This window comes from Suricata suricatta, chromosome 6, assembly GCF_006229205.1.
Source record: "Suricata suricatta isolate VVHF042 chromosome 6, meerkat_22Aug2017_6uvM2_HiC, whole genome shotgun sequence".
Lineage (NCBI taxonomy): Eukaryota > Metazoa > Chordata > Mammalia > Carnivora > Herpestidae > Suricata > Suricata suricatta.
The window spans coordinates 48993551-49014110 of record NC_043705.1 but is presented as its reverse complement, the minus strand read 5'-3'; the positions used below and the strand labels follow the sequence as shown (position 1 = coordinate 49014110).

The window sequence follows — 20560 nt, the reverse complement described above, 5'->3', positions numbered from 1 at the left end:
AAAAAAAAAATCACAATTAAACATTAAAAAAAAGCTTAGGTACATATGTGAAAAACTATAAAGGAAGCCACTAAAATGAAAAACAAAGGTTAAGATGTCAATTGCACCCAAGGTTAGGGGGAGATGGGGATACAATCACAAGAGAAACACTGGAATTCAAAGGTACTGGTAAGGTATGTGTGTATGTATGTATTCATTTTTTTAAGTTTATTTATTTTGATATAGAGAGAGTGAAAGGGACAGAGAGAGAGAGGGAGACAGAATATCAAGTAGGCTCTAAACTACCAGCAAAGAGCCTGTTGTGGGGCTCAAATTAGGAACTGTGAGATCATGACCTGAGCCAAAATCAAGAGTCAGATGCTTAACTGAATGAGCCACCCAGGAGCCCAATATATAATATATATTTACATTTTATATATATTTATAATTTATTATATATATTTTTTTGAGAGAGAGAGACAGAGTGCAAGTGAACATGCAAAGTAGGGAGAGGGGAGAGGCAGCGGAAGGGGGGAGAGAGAGAATCTTATGCAGGCTTGACACTCGGTGAGGAGCCCCATGTAGGGCTTGATTCCACAACTGTGAGATCATGACCTGAGTCAAAATCAAGAGTCAGGACCCTTAACTGACTAAGCCAACCAGGGGCCCCAAGTACTGGTAAGATTTTATTTTGGGGACTTCTTGTTGAATACATCAATGTTCACTCTATTATTAAATGTATTTATTTATATTTACTCTCTTAACTATATGAAATATTTTAAAAACTTAAAAAACTATCACCAGTCAAAACAGGACTTATAGGATCTAAATAGTAAAATATTCAGCTGCTTTTTTATTTTTTTATTATTATTTTTTAAAAAATATTTTTAATGTTTTTATTTATTTTTGAGAGACAGAGAGAGACAGTGAGAGCAGGGGAGGGTCAGAGAGAGAGGGAGATACAGATACTGAAGCAGGCTCCAGGCTCTGAGCTAGCTGTCAGCACAGAGCCCGATGCGGGGCTCAAACTCACGAACTGTGAGATCATGACCTGAGCTGAAGCCGGACGCTCAACCGAATGAGCCACCCAGGCGCCCCTCAGCTGCTCTTTTAAAACATTTTCATTTTTTCTCTTTACTCAAAAATCTGTAATACAGAACATAGCAGTGCTAACTTTAATTCTATTAATAATTATGAGGTACAACGTGAGAAAAGAGTAATACCAACCTAAAATAAGACAGGCTATGGAACACCAAACAGGTCTTTTTTATTTGAGAGAGAGAGAGCGAGAGAGAGAAAGAGACAGAATGTGTGTGTGTGTACATGTGTATGAGGGAGAGGGGCAGAGGGAAAGAGAATCCTAAGCAGACTCCATATTGAACATGGAGTCCAATGCAGGGCTTGATCCCATAACCCTGGGATCATGACTTGAGCTGTGAAATCAGGAGTTAGAAGCTCAACTGTCTGAGCCACCCAGGCACAACCCTGCAAATCTTTCTAATCAAGAAATTGCATGATGGTTTTTATTTTTTAAATCTTACATAGGCTCCATGCCCAACACGGGGTCTGAACTCACCACTCTGAGACAGAGTTGCCTGCCCTACTGAACGAGCCAGCCAGGCACCCTGCATGATGGTTTTAATAAAAGAATGAGAAGCGGTGTTGGCACAGGAGCTGGCAGTGAGGGATTTTAGGGGTAGGGAGTAGAGGACTAAATAAGGAGTCAAGCAAGAAATTTAACAATTTATCCCCCTTCTTTCTCTATTAAATCTGCAGTGATTTAATAACATGCAAAACAAAACATAAATTCATGGAAAAGAAATTTAAAATATTAGAGATGATAATACTACTGTTAATCATATTCAAGCATAAAGTGAAAACGCTTTCCCAAGCTGAGAAAATCCAGCCACCCTACCTACCATTCCAGGATGTTGCTGCTGTCATGGACGAGGACATGACATCTGGAATTATGCATACTCTGCATCTGACAAAGTACAGCGTACACAAGCTACAGGGACTCAAACCCAGAAGCTATTCTATTGGCTAAAAGAGGGGAAAGGATTTTCATAAAGCATTTCCCATCATTTTCTACTCTGTCTACCCCATTATTCTGAGTGAGATTCTTTAAAATATCCTTAATTTTATTCCTTACCTCTCATCATCATATTCCACACTCCCCTTCCCCCACCATCAGTGGCCAGGTACTTTTTCTTATACTTTTAATCAGTGAGTAAAACCCTTGAGATACAGAGAAGCATTAGAAGAATGTTTATGCAAAGCTGTACATGTTACAATTCCTATTAAGTGGCCCTTAAGCATTCCCCACTCCAAATTGGTCCACCACATAAAAAGATTACTCTATATAGATCTAGGGGAATATGAAAGTTACTTCATCTTTATTTTATTATTTTTTAATTTTTAATGTTTTTAAATTTATTTTTGAGAGACAGAGAGAGAGAAAATGAGCAGGGAAGGGTCAGAGAGAGGGAGACACAGAATCTGAAGCAGGCTCCAGGATCTGAGCTAGCTGTCAGCCCAGAGCCTGATGCAGGGCTTGAACCCACGAACCATGAGATTGTGACCTGAGCCGAAGCCGGACGCTTAACCTACTGAGCCACCCAGGCGCCTCAAGTTACCTCATCTTTAATCTGATGATTGACACATTGTTCCCAAGACATTTGTTTATGACCATATTTTTTAAGCATTTTCTGTTGGTAATAGAGTATTTCAGAGTTGTGCAGCCAAAAAAAAAAAACGTATTTTTAAATAAAGATTTTGCTCTCCTACTGGTTGATTTTATTTACCACTTCAGATCCTTTTAGTTTCTAAAGATCAGTTGGTAAAATGGATCACCAAGGGATGATAAAGAGCCATCTATGCTAAAAATTTTCTGAAACTAGTTAAAAAAATTTTTTTTAAATGCTTATTTATTTCTGAAAGAGAGAGAGTATAAGCAGGGGAGGGACAGGGAGAGAGGGAGACACCGAATCTGAGGCAGGCTCCAGGCTCTGAGCTGTCAGCACAGAGTCCAACAAGGGGCTCGAACTCACGAGATGATGACCTGAGCCAAAGTTGGACGCCTAACTGACTGAGCCATGCAGTGCCCCTGAAACCGGATTCTTAACTAGTAAAATATCATGACAGATCATGAACGATACATTAATGGCGTTCACCAAAAGCTAGATCACAAATTCAACAGGTTCTCTCTCTCACACTCTGATTCCCTCTAGATGTTGAGTTATATCCAATGCTACAGAAATGATAGAAGCATTTGCACATAACTTACACATCTGACATTAAATATAATGGAATAAAACTAATATTAAAAATTAAGAAATATAAACAAACACTCAAAACATGCACTTTTACCTTAGTGGTCCACAAAGAGTGAGGCCAAAAAACCACAAGAGTGAAATGATACACCCAGCAACTGCATGTTTAAATATTTTGATCCACTATAAATGGAAACAAAAAGTTAAAAAAATTTTAGTCATATATGTTTTGCTATTATCTCAAAAACTTTAAAAATACTTTATAATGTTTATTTATTTTTGAGAGAGAGAGACAGAGCATGAGCAGGGGCAGAGAGGCAGACACAGAATGTGTCTCTTCAGCTGTCAGCAGAGCCTGATGTGTGGCTCAAATTCGTGAACCGTGAGATTATGACCTAAGTGGAAGTCAGCAGCTTAACCTACTGAGCCACCCAGGGGCCCCATATCTCAAAATCTTAAATAAAACACAGAGGGAAAGAAAATAATGGTAACATTTAAATATTTTAAAGGCTAAATAATTATATATTTTGAAATTAAATAGACAATGTTAAGATCCCTTGACTAAATCTAGATTTGTAAGACAGTAGTCTTATAATAGTCCATTTTCTATATTCTTATCTGTTGTTAGATCTTAAAATCTTTTTCTCTAGAGTATAAATTTTTTTCCCATTAGTTTCTCACTATTTTGCTAGGAATATGTAATGTTTTAGTCATTAAATTCTTTTCTAGAGATATATTCAGAGTTTTAATTACTTGACAAAAAAGTTATGGGGTTTAAAATATTAATCCCATTTAAAAAAATAAGCATGGTCTCTAAAACAGAGGTATGTAAGTTTGTCATTTTAACAAAAAATCAAGGCACAGGTTTCTAAGTTGTGGCATAAAGCAAACACCTAGTAAGGTATAACTATACTGTCCAAAGAGGTGATAATGTGAGGGGACTATGAAAAATGCAGGACATTTCTGGAATGCATCCTGAACCTCAGGGGTCTATAGAAAATAATAATGAAGATGAGGCTAACAGCTAATATGTAATGCATTGTCACTTATATACCATGGAATATTTCAAGAATTTTACATGTATTAATTCATTTACTCCTCATAGCTTCATTACAATGGTATTATTAACTCCCTTTTACAGGTGAAAAAATTAAGGTAGAGAGAAATTAATTAACTTGCTCAAAGTAAGAGTTCATAAGGACAGGCAGAATATGAATGTGTCTCCTTCCAGAGGCCTCATTCTTAATCCCATGCTTTATCTGCCTCCTCATGACATTTGTACTAGGCTCTTAGGTATGTCTCCATGTCTCATTCGTAAATCTTTCAGTATAAGGATCCTGCATTAAAAAAAAAATTACTGTATACCTTAACCTTTTCTACCTTCTTCTGCATTTCTTTAAAGATTTTATTTTAATTTTTTTAAGGTTTATTTATTTAGAGACAGAGTGAAAGAGCACAAGCGGGGGAGGAGCAGAGAGAGAAGGAGACACACTATCTGAAGCAGATTCTGGGCTCTGTGCTGACAGCTCAGAGCCCGATGTGGGGCTCGAACCCACAGACCAAGAGACCATGACCTGAGCCGAAGTCGGACACCTAACTGACTGAGCCACCCAGGAGCCCCTTATTTTTAAGTAATCTCTACACCCACCATGTGGCTTCAACCCACAACTCCATGATCATGAGTCCCATGCTCTACTGACTGAGCCAGCCAGATGCCTCTACCCTCTTCTGCGTCTTTAAACATTCTGTAATCTTAACACCTTACAGTTTACTCTTAAAGCCTCAATACTGAAAGGCAAGTCAAGACCAAGTAAACTCTGGAAATGTTCTGCTCTGTACTTAAATACACTTTTAAATAACCCTGATCAAGGAAAGGGCACTATCTCTTGGCCCATGAACTAGGAGCTGCAAAAAAAGAATTGTGCAAAAAACTCACCTGGTGTTTGGTAATACTCTTCCCAGAAGAAAATGGCTTTTGAAACAAAACCATAAAAAATGCAGTCCTGTGGATATTGCAACATTAATAACAATATTAGTCTATCTCATATACAAGATGTAATGTTAAGATACTTATCTTAAACAAATATACTAGAACTTGAAAGGTATGTTACCCTCTAAAAATTATACTGGAGAACAAGATTTATTCCAATAAGGCTCCCACTGCAACATTTGGGGAACTCTTATTTTGTAAGTGCCTTCAGAACCAGTATACAAGCCATACACACACACAAAAGGAATCTCAATGTTTTTTCATACTTAGAAAAAAAAAAAAATTCTATCTTCTCCAAAACTTAACAAAACTCTTGAAATAAAAGAAATAAAGGAAGTACTAATTACATGTCCCTAGGTTTCACATTCCCAAAATGGTTATACAAAATGCACACAACTGCTTACTTAAAATTTCCTAGTAAAGAATCACTTTCCATATTTGCTAAAATGAACTCCCAGGAACCTTTAATAGACTGTTATTAACAGAAAATGGTCACTATCAATTTCAAGGTCTAGAGAAAGTGTATTTAGACAAGTCTCAGGTAAATTCTGTGCCTGCTGGAAGGCTGAATGACACCAATGGTATCGTCTGGAGACTTGTAGGGAGACTGTGGCATCAAAACTATTTTTACAAAAATTCTAAGAAATTATTGGCTCTTTTCACTTTTATGCTCTCGGGGTATACAGTGGAGCTCTTCAGAGGTTAACTGATAAGAGATCCTGCAAGAGATTTAACGTTGAAACAGATATGAGAACTGGCAATCTATTATTAAGCTGGACATTAAAAGAAATCTGCAAACACCTCATTAACGCAAAGTACAGTACAAGTCTAGTTTTGGCAAGCTATTACAATACAATAATAATTAAAAAATTTTTCTTTGTACCTCTAACCTTAGGTATTCTATTTTTTAAACAAAATTATCAAATATTTGTGAGGAGGGATAAATAGCACAAAATATCTATCTAAAATTTCTTAAAGATACTCAGTTAAAACAGGAGTTTCAAATAAATAAAACATAAGGAAAAAAGAACCACACACACTCACCCAAGTTTTAATATAAAAATGAACTGAACAATGTGAACTGCTTTTAGGAGATCATATGATTCAAAAAGTCCCACAGCCTTCAAAAATTTAGTCAGACATAGTAACACAATATATTTTGTTAATCTGAAAAATAAAAGCAGAAACAAGTTTCAGTATCATTAAATTAACAGGGAACTCTGTAATCTGTTCTTTTCTTATTATACAAGTAATAGAGATCATTATAAAAACCTGATATTCATGAAAAAAGAAATAAAAAAACCAAACAATTCACCATCTACATAACTATGATTAATATTTTACTATATATTTGCAGATTCTGTTCTTTGTATTATTTATTTATTTATTTTGACAGAGGGAGGAGGGACGGGCAGAGAGAGAGAGAGAGAGAGAGAGAGAGAGAGAGAAAGAGAGAGAGAGAGAGAGAGAGAGAAAGAATTCCAAGCAAGCTCTATGTCATCAGTGCGGAGCCTGACTAGTGGGCTTGACTGCATCAACCGTGAGATCCTGACCTGAGCTGAAATCACGAGGTGGTTGCTAACGAACTGAGCCACTCTGGTGTCCCCAGATTCTTTTCAATGTATAGATCATGTACACACACACACACACACACACACACACACACACAGGTATAGTCTGCTGAAAAACAGACACCAAACCCTACCTGCAATGAAACTAGAAGAGCACACTATAGGAAGGAACAGAGGAAGAGTAAATGCCTTAGATTTACTCCTCCTTTGCTTTGCTATGTGGCTGCAGTGAGAGTCAAGGTTGAAAAGTCACACAACCTGCCCCACAGAGTCCTGTAAAAGCTCAGCAATCTGAAGCACCTGAGAAGGCCTGGGGCATTCAAAAGAGAAGCATCAAGAAGTCCTCCAAGTAGTTAGATCCCCACACTCTCAGGTAGCACAGCCATGCAACTACCTCTCCTCAATCATGACAGGACACATGAGGCTTAGCTTCTGGAGAGGTCTACACAAAAGGCAAAGGGGAGGCATGAAGTACTAGAATAAAACAATGGAAGTTGAAGGAAGTTTCTTAACACCATCCCACCTCCCTTTCTTTTTCTACCTCCAATATCCTAACAGGCAGGCTGCAATCTCTGAGCAGAACCCTTCTAAGGATCCACTAGAGTTAAGCCTCACACAGTTATTCATTCTAATTAGCTTTTTAGGCCTCACTCAAATATGAATGGCAAACATGGATAATCAATCCTTTAAGATAAGCTTATGAAAAGCCAAATAAACAGAAACAAATTTGATAAAGGTATTATAGGTAATAGCAGAAAACAACAAAGAATAATATTTTCTGAGATGTAAGAAAGAATATTGCATGCATAAAAAATTAGGCTGCCATAAAAAGAAAGAAAAAAGGAGCTCCTGAAAAAGAAATTAAAATTAGGGAAGAAATTACTTCAGTTTTTCTAGCCTAGTAGTTTTCTTTGAATAAAACCCATTATTCTTTGAATGAAACCTGTTATCAATATGTACACTGGAACTGTGTATTACTGAACTGATATTATATTTATATACATTATAAAACAAACACAAATTAGAAATAAAAAAGAAAATAATTGAGACATTTCTTAATATTTTTTCCCCTCACCCTAACAGGAGATCTTGTGCAAGTGCTTAGGAGAACCACTTTTTAAGTTTACATCAAACAGGTGTTAGTACATTAAAAAGCAGGTGTAAGGGATGTCCAAGGCCAGCACGCTGGCAGGGATGAGCAATCTATGCCACTGGGAGAAAAAAATACAAAAAGCAAACATAGAATTTTAAAAGATATCTAAGACACTCAGAGTTAAAACAATCTGACATCAATGGAGATATCAATGTATATAGGACAGTATAAAAATTGATGAATGTGAATAATCAAGTGCCATGGCAGTGAATTAACAAGAAAGAGTTAAACTATATTAAACAAACAGTAATCTGATTAAGAAGGCATAAAATACAGATTTTAGGAAGAGTTTGATGCAATTACTAAAATAAATTTTAGTCCTTAAAAGTATGAATTTCAGCATCTTCACCATCCAAGATGGCTCATTTTCTGTTTTAGTCCAGATAGCATCATACTAAATTAAAAAAAAAGATTTGAAGCAAAGTGTTTTTTTCTTATCGTCAACATAATCTGGGGGGCCTCTTATAGTGCAAACTGGGTTATTAACTATGTGAAAATTAATCACCAAAAACTAATAAAAATGTTATTGTCAAATAATGTAAGTCACATCTTAAAGCATTCTAAAGAAGTTCCTATTTAATTCATTTGTTGATTAGTATAAACTTCCTTAAAAATTTCTGTTTAAAAGATCAATCAGGGGTGATGGGTAGCTCAGTAGGTTAAGCCATTTGACTTCTGCTCGGTTCATGATTTCATGGTTTGTAAGTTCGAGCCCCATATAACATACTGTGCTAACAGCTCAGAGCCTGGAGCCTGCTTCAGATTCTGTGTCTTCCTCTCTCTCTGACTCTTCCCCATTCACACTGTCTCTGTCTTTTAAAAAAAATTTTTAAAAAAAGGTCAACCAGATATCCTGGGAAGATAAAAAATGTCCTATAACTTGATTATGCTGAAAGTTTACACATTTGTGAAAAATGCAAACTTATACCTTTAAAATCAAGTGAATTTTTTTTACTTTTTTTTTCTTTGAGAGAGACAGAGAGCACATGCACCCAAGCAGGGGAGGGGGACAGGAGGAGAGAAGGAGAGAAGGAGAGAAGGAGAGAAGGAGAGAAGGAGAGAAGGAGAGAAAGAGAGAGAGAGAGAGAGAGAGAGAGAGAGAGAGAGAGAGAGAGAGAGAGAGAGAATGAGAATATCTTATCAGGCTCCAGTCTGAGTCTGGAACCCTATGTGGGGCTTGATCCTATGACCCTGGGATCCTGACCTGAGCCGAAATCGAGTCAGAAGCTCAACCGACTGACACCCAGGCACCCCAAATGTATTTTGTTTTTGCACTGTCTGCAGACTGGCTAAAAACATACAGTTCAACCATGGAAATCTACCAAATGTCTAGAAATTTTCCAGGTATGAAAGTAAATGTACGTGTGCTAGAAAAAATTGAACACTAACACCTTAGAGATTCTCTAGCTCAATTCCTCTCCTATCACAGATTAAAGCCCACAAAGTTAACTAGGGTCAAGCCCATGGCTCTTAAGTATGCTTTATTTATTTCTTTATTTATTTATTTATTTATTTATTATTTTAAACTTTTTAAAAAGTTTATTTATTTTGAATGAAAGAGTGCACGAGCAAGGGAGGGGCAGAAAGAGAGAATCCCAAGCAGACTTCACAATATCAGCCAAGAGTCCGATGGGAGCTCAATCCCACGAATCAAGAGATAATGACCTAAGTGGAAATCAAGAGTCTACTGCTTAACTGACCGAGCCATCCAGGCAACCGTTTATTTTTTATTTTAAGTAGGCTCCATGCCCAACGTGAGGCCTGAACTCATGATCTGGAGATCAAGAGTCACATGCTCTACTGACTGAGCTGGTCAGGTGCCCACATATGCTCTTTTTAGTAAGTCACACAGAAAATCCAAGTTCATCAAAAGGCTTTGAGGGTCCTCGTCTCAATTATACATTATACATTCATAATAATTTATATTATACATTATAAGTATTATACTTTCATAATGGCCCACACAAACAGTAAAATCATCTTTCAATTATACATTCATAGTGGCCTATACAAAAGTAAAGTAATCTTCATTAAACATTTTTTTTAACTGCTTATTTTTGAGAGAGAGAGAGAGAGAGAGAGAGACAGACAGACAGACAGAGACACAGAGCATGACTGGGGGAAGGGCAGAGAGAAAGGGAGACAGAATCTGAAGTAGGTCCCAGGCTCTGAGCTGTCAGCACAGAGCTTGATGTGGGGCTTGAACCTACGAACCGCAAGATCATAACCTGAACCAAAGTCAGATGCTTAGCCAAATGAGCCATCCAGGCACCCCAAAAACATCTTGAAATATGAAACACAAAACTCACATAAAACCTAAGATTAATTTACATATTGACCCATTTAAGCTGGAAGAAAAAGTCATATAGCCTTTGGTACACTGAACATATTATCTACATTAATGCCAAGTCAATATTCTGGTCAGGGTGGCAATTCAAAATTAACCAACCAAAATAAAAGTTGGGTTAGAATTCCACGGTTTATTAGTTCATAATACAGATACCCACATTGTGCTCAGCAAATGTTCACCAAATGAAAGAATGCTAACTCTACAACTATACTTGTGCATTACAGTACTAGCTCATACAGTAACATATATGGTGCAAAAATATAGTACATTAAGTGGCAGTCCATGCTTGTGGCAATCTGAACGGTCAGCAACCCAGCCATGGACTCAGAATGAAAGGAAAGAATGAAATCCAGTAGAGAGGGACACCAGAAACCTCAAGGGCTTTACTCCTTAAGCTCTTAATTAGGTGTAATAATAAGGCAATAGGATAAAAGTAAGGCCACTGAAGAACTACGTCAAGATAGGGAGGGAAAAAACAACAACCAGTAAAAACAGACAGACATACATTAAAAATCACCAGTCTGGGAATTCTCAATGTCAGCCAAGAGCCATAGGGGCCCTCACATTCTCCATGGGGTTAGTTAGCCATTCTTCAGAGATTGTTTGCACACGTACGATATGCCAGATGCCATATGCGGCCAATGAGATCTAAGGGAAGACTGACAGGGTGGCTTCAAGTATAGCCTTCCCTCTTGCCCTGATAAATGCTTCTGTCTTCTTTCTACCTTCAAGGGAGGACTTTTATCTAAGAAATGTTATCAGAATGTTAACATTATCTGGAAAGTGTTATCCATCTTCCAACAAGCCTGAATATGAAAGCCGATACACTTAGGATGGCAGAAAGCAAAGCCAAAGAATCTGGGTCCTAGATGGTATCACTGAGGTGGTGAACAAATACCAGCAACCTCTGGTTTCTTTTACGTGAGAAGAATATATCCCTATTTGTTTAAAGCTCTCTTAGTTTGTTTACTTACAACTCAGCATATTTCTAGGTACTATGTGCACTCACTATCTGGGACTCTTAACAGAGACCCTGCCCTCAAGGAGTCTGAGGTCTAAGAAAGGCAGGCAGGCAAGCAAGCAAGCATTTATGTGACCCAAATAAGTAATGGGAGTTTAAAAAAATCGATGTGGAAGCAACTAACTGTTACTTGGGAAGCAAAGATCTCTCTCCAGAGTCTGGGACGTGTAACTGTGTATTAAAGATTAAGGAGGAATTACAATGGAAGAAAAGGGAAAGGGTATTTCAAACCAGACACCTGTATTTGGAAAATACTAATAATAGGATTAAGCCTTCAAATAAATGGCTGTATTTAAGCTCAGTTAACCAGATGAATCATAAAGACCAGAAGTCATTAAGGAAAGGTTAAGTTGTATTTAATATACTTGTCTTACCAAGATGGAGAAATATGAGAAATTATTTTTAGGTTATTTTTATTATTTTTCTAAATATTTTTACTTTTGACAGAGAGAGAGAAAGAAAAAAAATGTGTGAGCAAGGGAGGGGCAGTGATCGAGGAGGATAGAGAACCCTGCTGATGCAGAGCTCAAACTCCTAAACAGTGAGATCATAACCTGAGCCAAAGGTGGACGCTCAGCCGACTAAGGCACCCAGGCGCCTATAAGTTATTTTCTGATAAATATTAATAAAACTTTATGGGCACCTAAATGGCTCAGTATGTTAAACATCCGACTTCAGCTCAGGCTATGATCTTGAGGTTTGTGAGTTTGAGCCCCCTGTCGGGCTCTGCTGACAGCTTGAAGCCTGGAGCCTGCTTCAGATTCTGTGTCTTCCTCGCCTTCTGCCCTTCCCCTGCTCATGCTCTGTCTCCCTCTCTCTAAAATAAACATTAAAAAATATATTAATAAAACCTTAAATAAATTTGGTACTTCAAAGGCAAGATTTAGTCAGAAGGAACACTAAGTAAAATAGTTCTTGATAACTTATTACTATTATGATTTTTACTATTTTGTTTTATGTTAATGTTTATTTTTGAGAGAGACAGAGAGAGAGAGACAGAGTGTGAGCAGGGGAGGGGTAGAGAGAAAGGGCGACACAGAATCCAAAGCAGGCTCCAGGCTCTGAGCTGTTAGCACAGAGCCTGAAGTGGGGCTTGGACACAGACTGTGAGAACATGACCTGAGCCAAAGTCAGGACTCTTAAAAAAAAAAAAAAAAAAAAAAAATCATTTATTTATTTATTTATTTTTGAGAGACAGAGAAAGAGCACAAGTGGGGAGGGGCAGAGAGAGAAGGAAACATAGAATCTGAAGTAGGCTCCTGAGCTGTCAGCACAGAGCCTGACATGGGGCTTGAACTCACAAACTTTAAGATCATGACCTGAGGCAAAGTCGGATGCTTAACCGACTGAGCCACCCAGGCGCCCCCCAAAGTTGGACTCTTAATGGAGTCACCCAGGTGTCCCATATTATGATCTTTTTAGAAAATTCAGTTTTTTATGGGGGGGAGAGGTGGATGGAGAGGGGGAGGGAAAAGACAGAATCTTTTTTAAAACATATAATTCACTGTCAAACTGGCTTACATACAACAGCCAGTGCTCATCCCAACAAGTGCCCTCCTCAATGCTCGTCACCCACTTTCCCCTCTCCTCCACCCCTCACCAACACTCAGTTTGTTCTTTGTATTTAAGAGTCTCTTATGGGTTGCCTCCCTCCCTCTCTGTAACTATTATTTTTTTCCCCTTCCCCCATGGTCTTTTGTTAAGTTTCTCAGGATCCACATACGAGTGAAAACATGGTATCTTTCTCTGACTGACCTATTTCACTTAGCTTGGTACCCTCCAGTTCCATCCATGTTGCTGCAAATGGCATGATTTTATTTGGAAAGAGAGAATCTTAAGCAGGCTCCACTCCAGCACAGGGCTTGATCTCACAACTGAGGAATCATGACCTAAGCCAAAAGCAAGAGTCAGATGCTTAACTAACTGAGCTACTCAGGTTCTCCTCTATCCTCCTGACACTAATTTTCTTTATCCCCTTTTTAATTTTTACAATACACAATTATACAAGTAATTCCTAAGAAGCTGCTTGTTATTAAAATTTTAGATAAAATAGTTCCTAATTCCCTCCTCATAGGTGACCAACTGGTCATCCTTCCAAGCCTTTTCCTTTGCATTTCCATGTATGGGCACATGCATATATTATATATTGACATATTCACAACTGTACACATATTTTGATACTACTATGTGACTTTTTGTATAATATATGTCGAAGATTTTTGCTACCATTATTAAACTAGGAAAATTATTTTAACATTCAGTTAAAAAGTGAACTCTCTGATTTTATTTATTTTGAGAGAGAGAGAGCATGTGCAAGCATGGGGAAGGAGTAGACAGAGAGGGAGAGAAAATCCCAAGCAGGCAGTGCAAAGCCCGACATGGGGCTTGAACCCATGAACGTGAGCCAAAATCAAGAGTTGGACGCTCAACTCACTAAACCAGCCAGGTGCCCTGGTCTCTGATTTTTAAAGTCTCAATGCAGTCTTCCTGCTGGCCTAGAGATGAAACACTAGCTAGGGCCAGATAACCATATACTGATAAGTAGTTCATATTATGCAGGGTAACACCAAACAGCTTCATTTCACGTGGGGGTGAGGAGAGGGAGGCTCTTCAAAAGGAGCAGTGATCTTTGAGCCACTCTCTGGGCAACTCTGGGAGATATATTTGACCTACCCAAGTTATAAATCATATCTGCCATTAAACTAGTTCCATCAAATATATGACTGGTCTTTTATATAAAGGATTGCAAAAATCTCTGGTTCTCTAAACCTGGAATTACTGAAATTTGGGTTTGGGTTTAAATGTACTTCTTGGGCTTTGCCCAGTGCAGCAGCTCATGGTTCTCCAGTAAACAAAAACCAAAATCAGTGCGTGTAATATATGGGGTGTAAAATAGCTGATTCCTAGTTCAGTTATTAGTTCTGCGACCTTGGGAAATAAATTTTTTACTCTATATCTCTTTCTTGATCTGTGAAACAAGGATACTATTATGTAATCTGGAGCACTGTAATAAGGATTAAATGAGATGCTATACTCAAAGGACATCGGACACAGGTGTTCAACAAATGTGGACTGTCACCCTGTTTCCTGCAGAAAGTACTTACAGAAGCCAAAAAGAAAGATTTTAAACAACTATTTTAAATTGTGAATTCAGGCATAAAAATATGCACAATTAAAGGATTTGTGGACAGTTTTTGCTGCAGACTGTAACTAGTATTTATTAGTCTATACAAAGGAAAATTCTTGCAACTGGGAATCTATTAAAAATGCAATCACTTCTGAGTTGAATTTTTCTAATGAACTACAAGAGAAAAGCAGTTCTGCTAAGCAAATAATACAACAGAATATCAAAAGACTGTTTACTACATCTAAGATAGTAATTTGTTGAATAAATAATAGCTTTAAACTATTTAATAAAAATAATTTTTACTTTACATAAAAGTGGCAAGAATCATATACCATACCCTTTACCTGGGCTCTCTCATTGTTAATTGTCCCATTTGACTTATTATTTCTCTCTCTTTGAATACTGGCATTTTTTCCTTTCAACCACTTAAGAATAAGTTACAACACATTTATACCTCTCAATACTTGAATTTCCTAAGAACATGGACATTTCCTTATAAAATCAGGAAAGTGATCAACTTCAGAAAATTCAACATTGTTATGATGCTTTATCACCCATAGTCCAATTTTGTCAACAGACCTATTATTGCCCTTTACAACAATTTCTTCCCTCCACTACCAAATTCCAGACCAGAATTGCCTATTGTATTTCCCCATCATGGTTCAGTCAATAATATGTGAGGCTGTTATTTACAAGAGATTAGAAAATTAAACTTCTACTACAAAAATGGAATTGATTAAAGTTCTGTTCCAGCCTTTTATGTGTTCTTTCCTTTCCACTAGAAAAAGTTGCTAGCGTTGCTATTTCTACAGTTTCCAAGAATTTATCAAAACTATCTTATCAAAAGGAGTAACGAAAAAACAGAACCTCATTAAAATTGAAGACACCAAATACCAATTCCAACAAAACCGTTGGGCTAAATTCTATGCATCTGTGACACTACCTCAGAACTTAAGGCAGATCAAGGAGGGGACGGACACTCGCAAGTGGTTACTTACTGTACTTACCTTTGGAGGTTAGAGGGAGCACGGGGTGGGGGGCCTGGTAAAGAGGAATTTTCGCTTTTCATTCTATGCATTTTTGTAGTGTTTGTGGGGTTTTTTTGTATTTACAACGAACACACATTTCTCGTTTAATTAAAAAAAAAAAAAAAAAAGAAAAAACTAGATGCCGGGCTGAATTTTTGATGTTCGGCGTTAACCTGAATATCGAAGTTCATCCGTTTGTACTTTGGTTTCTTCGCCTGAAGATGGTGACACCTTCCCCTAACTTACGCAAGGAGACGTCAGAAAGGTTAAGTAGTCACTAAAATACTGTTTCAGAGAGAAAGAGCCAACAGAAATGTCTGTCACAGAGCAGAAAAACCTCTCCGGGCGGCAGTGCGAAGGTTAACGGTCTGCCTTGACCAGACCAGAAACTCCAGTAGAAGGCCCTGGGTTTCAGAGCGTTCATTCTGCAGCGGGCAACAGGGGAGCCAATGAAAGCCACGGGCTCGGGAAGCAGGGGGACAGGACAGACGGCTCCGGGGCGCGCGCGTGCTGAGCCGAGGGGCGGTCCGGGCTGTCAGTGGGACAGGAGGGACGCCGGTGCCCGCGCGCGTCCCGGGGGCGGCGACCGTCCGGGTCCGCGAGGGGGAGAGCCGCTCCGGGGCGCGAGCCGGGTGGGTCACTTACCGAGCGCTGGGCACGTCCACCGGCCCGAGGCCACCGCCGCCGCCGGGGCCGGCTAGCACGTCCCCGCCGTATTTCTCCTCCATCCCGGGGCTCAGGAGCCGCCGCCGCTGCCCCCGCCGCGGGGTTTCCTCATGTCTCGCTGCTGCGGCGGAACAGCGGGCGCAGGCGCGTCACTCCCCCATGATAGCGGCCCCGTCGAGTCCCCCCAGGCTAAGCCGCCGCCGCAGTCCCCGGCTCCTGCTCACTAGCACACGAGCGTCGGGACTAGGCCGCGGGCAGTTCCGGCGGCGCCAGGCTCCCCGGAGGCGCACCGGAGCGGACGTTGCCAGGCCACGTCATCGGGCCCAGCAGCCCTCACTCCCGGGGGAGTGCCCAGCCCTGCGCCTGCGCACAACAGAACACTCGCTTTCCCTTGCCCTTCCTTAGGCACCGCCTACCACGGGTGACGGGTCGTCTCGTTTCTCATCAGCCCCTCGAATCGACGCTGCCAGCGCGCTTACCTGTCCCTGCAGCGCCACCTCTGGCCCGTCAGGAATACAGCCGATTTTTGTAGTATCGCGTAGAAGGCATGGAAAATGAGCAACCTGTGATTAAATAGAATACGGTATCTTTTAAAATCTGACTGCAAACTATGCTACTTAATCCTGGAACAACATTAAAACTTGGGCAGGGAGGACCAGGCCTTATTAGGGTTATTTTTCTGTTGCTAAAAATTTAGGAACATGAGCTGTAGTGTCTGAATAGTAACTCCGCCACTTCATTAATTGTGTCATTTGGCCTTTCTGTACCTCAATTTTCTTATTTGTAAAAAAGGGATCGAAATATATATATCATAGGGATGCTGGGAAGATTATATGTTATATAATGTCTAGAACATTTTGAATGGTACACAGTGATCAGTAAATATTAGCTATTATTATTACTCGTGGGAAATTTGTGGACCGGGTTGGGAGATGGAAATGGAGCACTTTACAACACTCTACTTAGCTTGAATACACATAAATAGTCTTTTTTTAAATAAAGAGTCTTAATAACATATAAAAAAATTGAGAAATCACTCAATTTGTCTGTGCCTGCTGGAGCTTCATAATTTATTGTGAAAATATTTAGCAATTTGTGAGCAAGGCCTGATTCACCACAGTAAGGTTACAGGCACAAATGCTAAGGTTTCCCAAATAAGATGTGATATGACTATAACCAGAAAAGACTTACTGATAGAAAAAACTTGATTTGAAACTTGGATAAGGTTTTGGATATGGGAGGAAAGCATTGTGGGATGATGATACAGCTCATGTGTACAACACAGAAGGCCAATATAGGGACATTTTCTACAACTGTTTCTGTGTAGTGAAAGGACAAGTGCCTCTGTTTTCTTTCCTTCTGATCACTTCTCTACCCATTCCAAGCTGGCTTCTCCACCATCAGTACCCTGAAGAAGCTCTCTCATGGATAGTTTTTTAGCTATATATTTCCTCACCTCTCTAAAGCTGTCTACATAGTTGATCTCTCTTCTTGAAACATTCCCTTTCGCTGGTTTCCAGACTCCACAATGTTTGTCTCAAAGGAATCTCAAGTTCTTTATGTTTAAAAGTCAATGCATGATATTTCCCTTAAATCTGATTCTCTTCTAATGTTTTCTACCTCATTGAATGGCATCATTTACTTAGTTTAGCAAACCAAAAACTTAGCTATCATCTTGAACATTTCCTCTTCCTTGTGATTTACATTCAATCCATCACCAAGTCATGTCACTTTTTACCACCTAATATTTCTTGAGTCAGTCAAAGTTTTTCCATTTCTCTCACCACCACCAACTCCAGGCTACCATTAGCTTTTTTTAAAAACTTAATTTATTTTTTAAATTTGTATCCACATTAGTTAGCATATAGTGCAACAATGATTTCAGGAGTATTTTGCCAAATGCTTTCTCTGCATGTTTTGAAAGGATCCTGAGGTTCTTGTCCTTTCTTTTATTGATGCGATAAATCAAATTGATTGTTTTGTGGATATTAAACCAGCCATGCATCCCAGGTATAAATCCCACTTGGTCATGGTGAACATATTTTTTTAATGTATTGTAGGTCCGGTTGGCTAGTATCTATTGAGGATTTTTGCATCCATGTTCACCAGGGATATTGGTCTATAGTTGTCCTTTTTAGTGAGGTCTTTGTGTGGTTCTGGAATCAAGGTAATGCTGGTTTCATAGATTGAGTTTGGAAGTTTTCCTTCCATTTCTGTTTTTTGGAGCAGCTTCAGTATAGGTGTTAACTCTTCCTTAAATGTTTGGTAGAATTCCCCTGGAAAGCCACCTGGCCCTGGATTCTTGTTTTTTGGGGAGATTTTTGATTACTAATTGTATTTCTTCACTGGTAATGTGTCTGTTCAAATTTTCTATTTCTTCCTGTTTCAGTTTTAGTAGTTTATATGTTTCTAGGAATTTGTCTATTTCTTCAAGATTGCTCATTTTATTGGCTTATAATTGCTCACAATATTCTCTTATTATTGTTTGTATTTCTGCTGCGTTGGTTGTGATCTCTTCTCTTTCATTCTTGAATTTATTTATTTGGGTCCTTTCCTTTTTCTTTTTGATCAAACTGGCGAGGGGTTTATCAATTTTGTTAATTCTTTCAAAGAACCAGCTCCTGGTTTCATTGATCTGTTCTACTGGTTTTTTTTTTTTTTTATTTCGATAGCATTGATTTCTGCTCTAATCTTTATTATTTCCTGTCTTCTGTGAGTTTGGGGTTTTATTTGTTGTTCCCTTTCTAGCTCTTTGAGGTATAAGATTAGTTGTGTATCTGAGCCCTTTCTTTCTTCTTTAGGAAGGCCTGGATTGTTATATACTTCCCTTTAATGACTGCCTTTGCTGTGTCCCAGAGGTTTTGGGCTGTGGTGTTATCATTTTCATTGCCTTCCATGTACTTTTTAATTTCCTTTTTAACTTCTTGGTTAGCCCATTCGTTCTTTAGTGGATGTTATTTAGTTTCCAAGTATTTGTTGTCTTTCCAATTTTTTTCTTGTGGTTGATTTGAGTTTCATAGCGTTGTGGTCTGAAAATACTCACGGTATGATCTTGATCATTTTTGTCCTTGTTGAGGGTTGATTTGTGTCCCAGTATGTGATCTAGTCTGGAGAATGTTCCATGTGCACTGGAGAAGAATGTGTATTCTGCTGCTTTAGGATGAAATGTTCTGAATATATCTGTTAAGTCCATCTGGTCCTGTGTGTCATTCAAAATCATTGTTTCCTTGTTGATTTTCTGTTTAGATGATCTGTCCATTAATGTAAATGGGGTGTTGAAGTCCCCTACTATTATGTTATTATTATTTGTGATTAATGGATTTATATATTTGGATGCTTCCATATTTGGAGCATAAATGTTTATAATTGTTAAGTCTTCTTGGTGGATATATCCCTTAATTATGATATAATGTCTTTCCTCATCTCTTGTTACAGTCTTTATTTTTGATTCATTCAAATATTTATTGCACAGCTAAGGAGATACAAAGGTGATTAAAACATGGTCAAAGAGGTGAGGCAAATGCACAAATCACAGAGGGTATAACGTTCACTGAATCATAGCAGCCAAAAGAAAGTACTTTAGGAGACCAAGAATGAGACTGCTTCCAGTACAGTCTTTATTTTAAAGTCGAGATTGTCTGATAAAGTATGGCTACTCTGGCTTTCTTTTGTCCACCAGTAGCATGATAAATGTTATCCATTCCCTTACTTTCAATCTGAAGGTGTCTTTAGGTCTAAAGTGGGTCTTTTGTAAACAGCATATAGATGGATCTGGTTTTCTTATCTATTCTGTTAACCTATGTCTTTTGATCAGAGCATTTAGTCCATTGACATTTAGAGTGAGTACTGAAAGATATGGATTTATTGCCATTATGTTTCTTGTAGAGTTGGAGTTTCTGGTGGTGTTCTCTGGTCCTTTCTAATCTTTGTTGTTTTTGGTCTTTTTAAATTTTTTAATGTTTTCTCTCCTTAGAGAGTTCCCCTTAAAATTTCTTGCAGGGCTGGTTTAGTGGTCCTGAACTCCTTTAATTTTTTGTTTGTCTGGGAAACTTTTAATCTCTCCTTCTATTTTGAATGACAGCCTTGCTGGATAAAGAATTCTTGGCTGCATATTTTTCTGATTCAGCACATTAAAGATAACCTGCCACTCCTTCCTGGCCTGCCAACTTTCTGTGGATAGGTCTGCTACAAACCTGATTTGTCTTCCCTTGTTGGTCAAGGACTTTTTTTTCCTTTGCTGCTCTCATGATTTTTTCTTGTCTGAGTATTTTGTGAATTTGACTATGAGATGCCTTGTTGATGGTCGGTTTTTGTTGAATCTAATGGGAGTTCTCTGTGCTTCCTGGATTTTGATGTCTGTGTCTTTCCCCAGGTTTGGAAAGTTTTACACCAAGAGTTGATCA

General features: G+C 38.5%; 1 protein-coding gene across 3 annotated transcripts in view; it reads right to left on the bottom strand.

Annotated features, from left to right (window-relative positions):
- Positions 1-16508, bottom strand: part of SLC30A5 (solute carrier family 30 member 5) — a 35746-nt gene extending 19238 nt beyond the window's left edge. For 2 of the 3 annotated variants that reach the window (XM_029942377.1, XM_029942380.1), the window contains exons 1-4: positions 16137-16508; positions 6286-6408; positions 5188-5254; positions 3349-3434 (exon numbers count right to left, since the gene is read on the bottom strand). In XM_029942377.1, the coding sequence (XP_029798237.1) occupies positions 3349-3434; positions 5188-5254; positions 6286-6408; positions 16137-16219 (359 nt within the window). In that variant the 5' untranslated portion in view covers positions 16220-16508. Of the gene's footprint in view, positions 1-3348; positions 3435-5187; positions 5255-6285; positions 6409-13091; positions 13112-16136 lie in introns of those variants that run through there. The other variant, XM_029942378.1, reaches the window with a different exon arrangement.
- Between the last annotated feature and the right edge of the window lie 4052 nt (positions 16509-20560).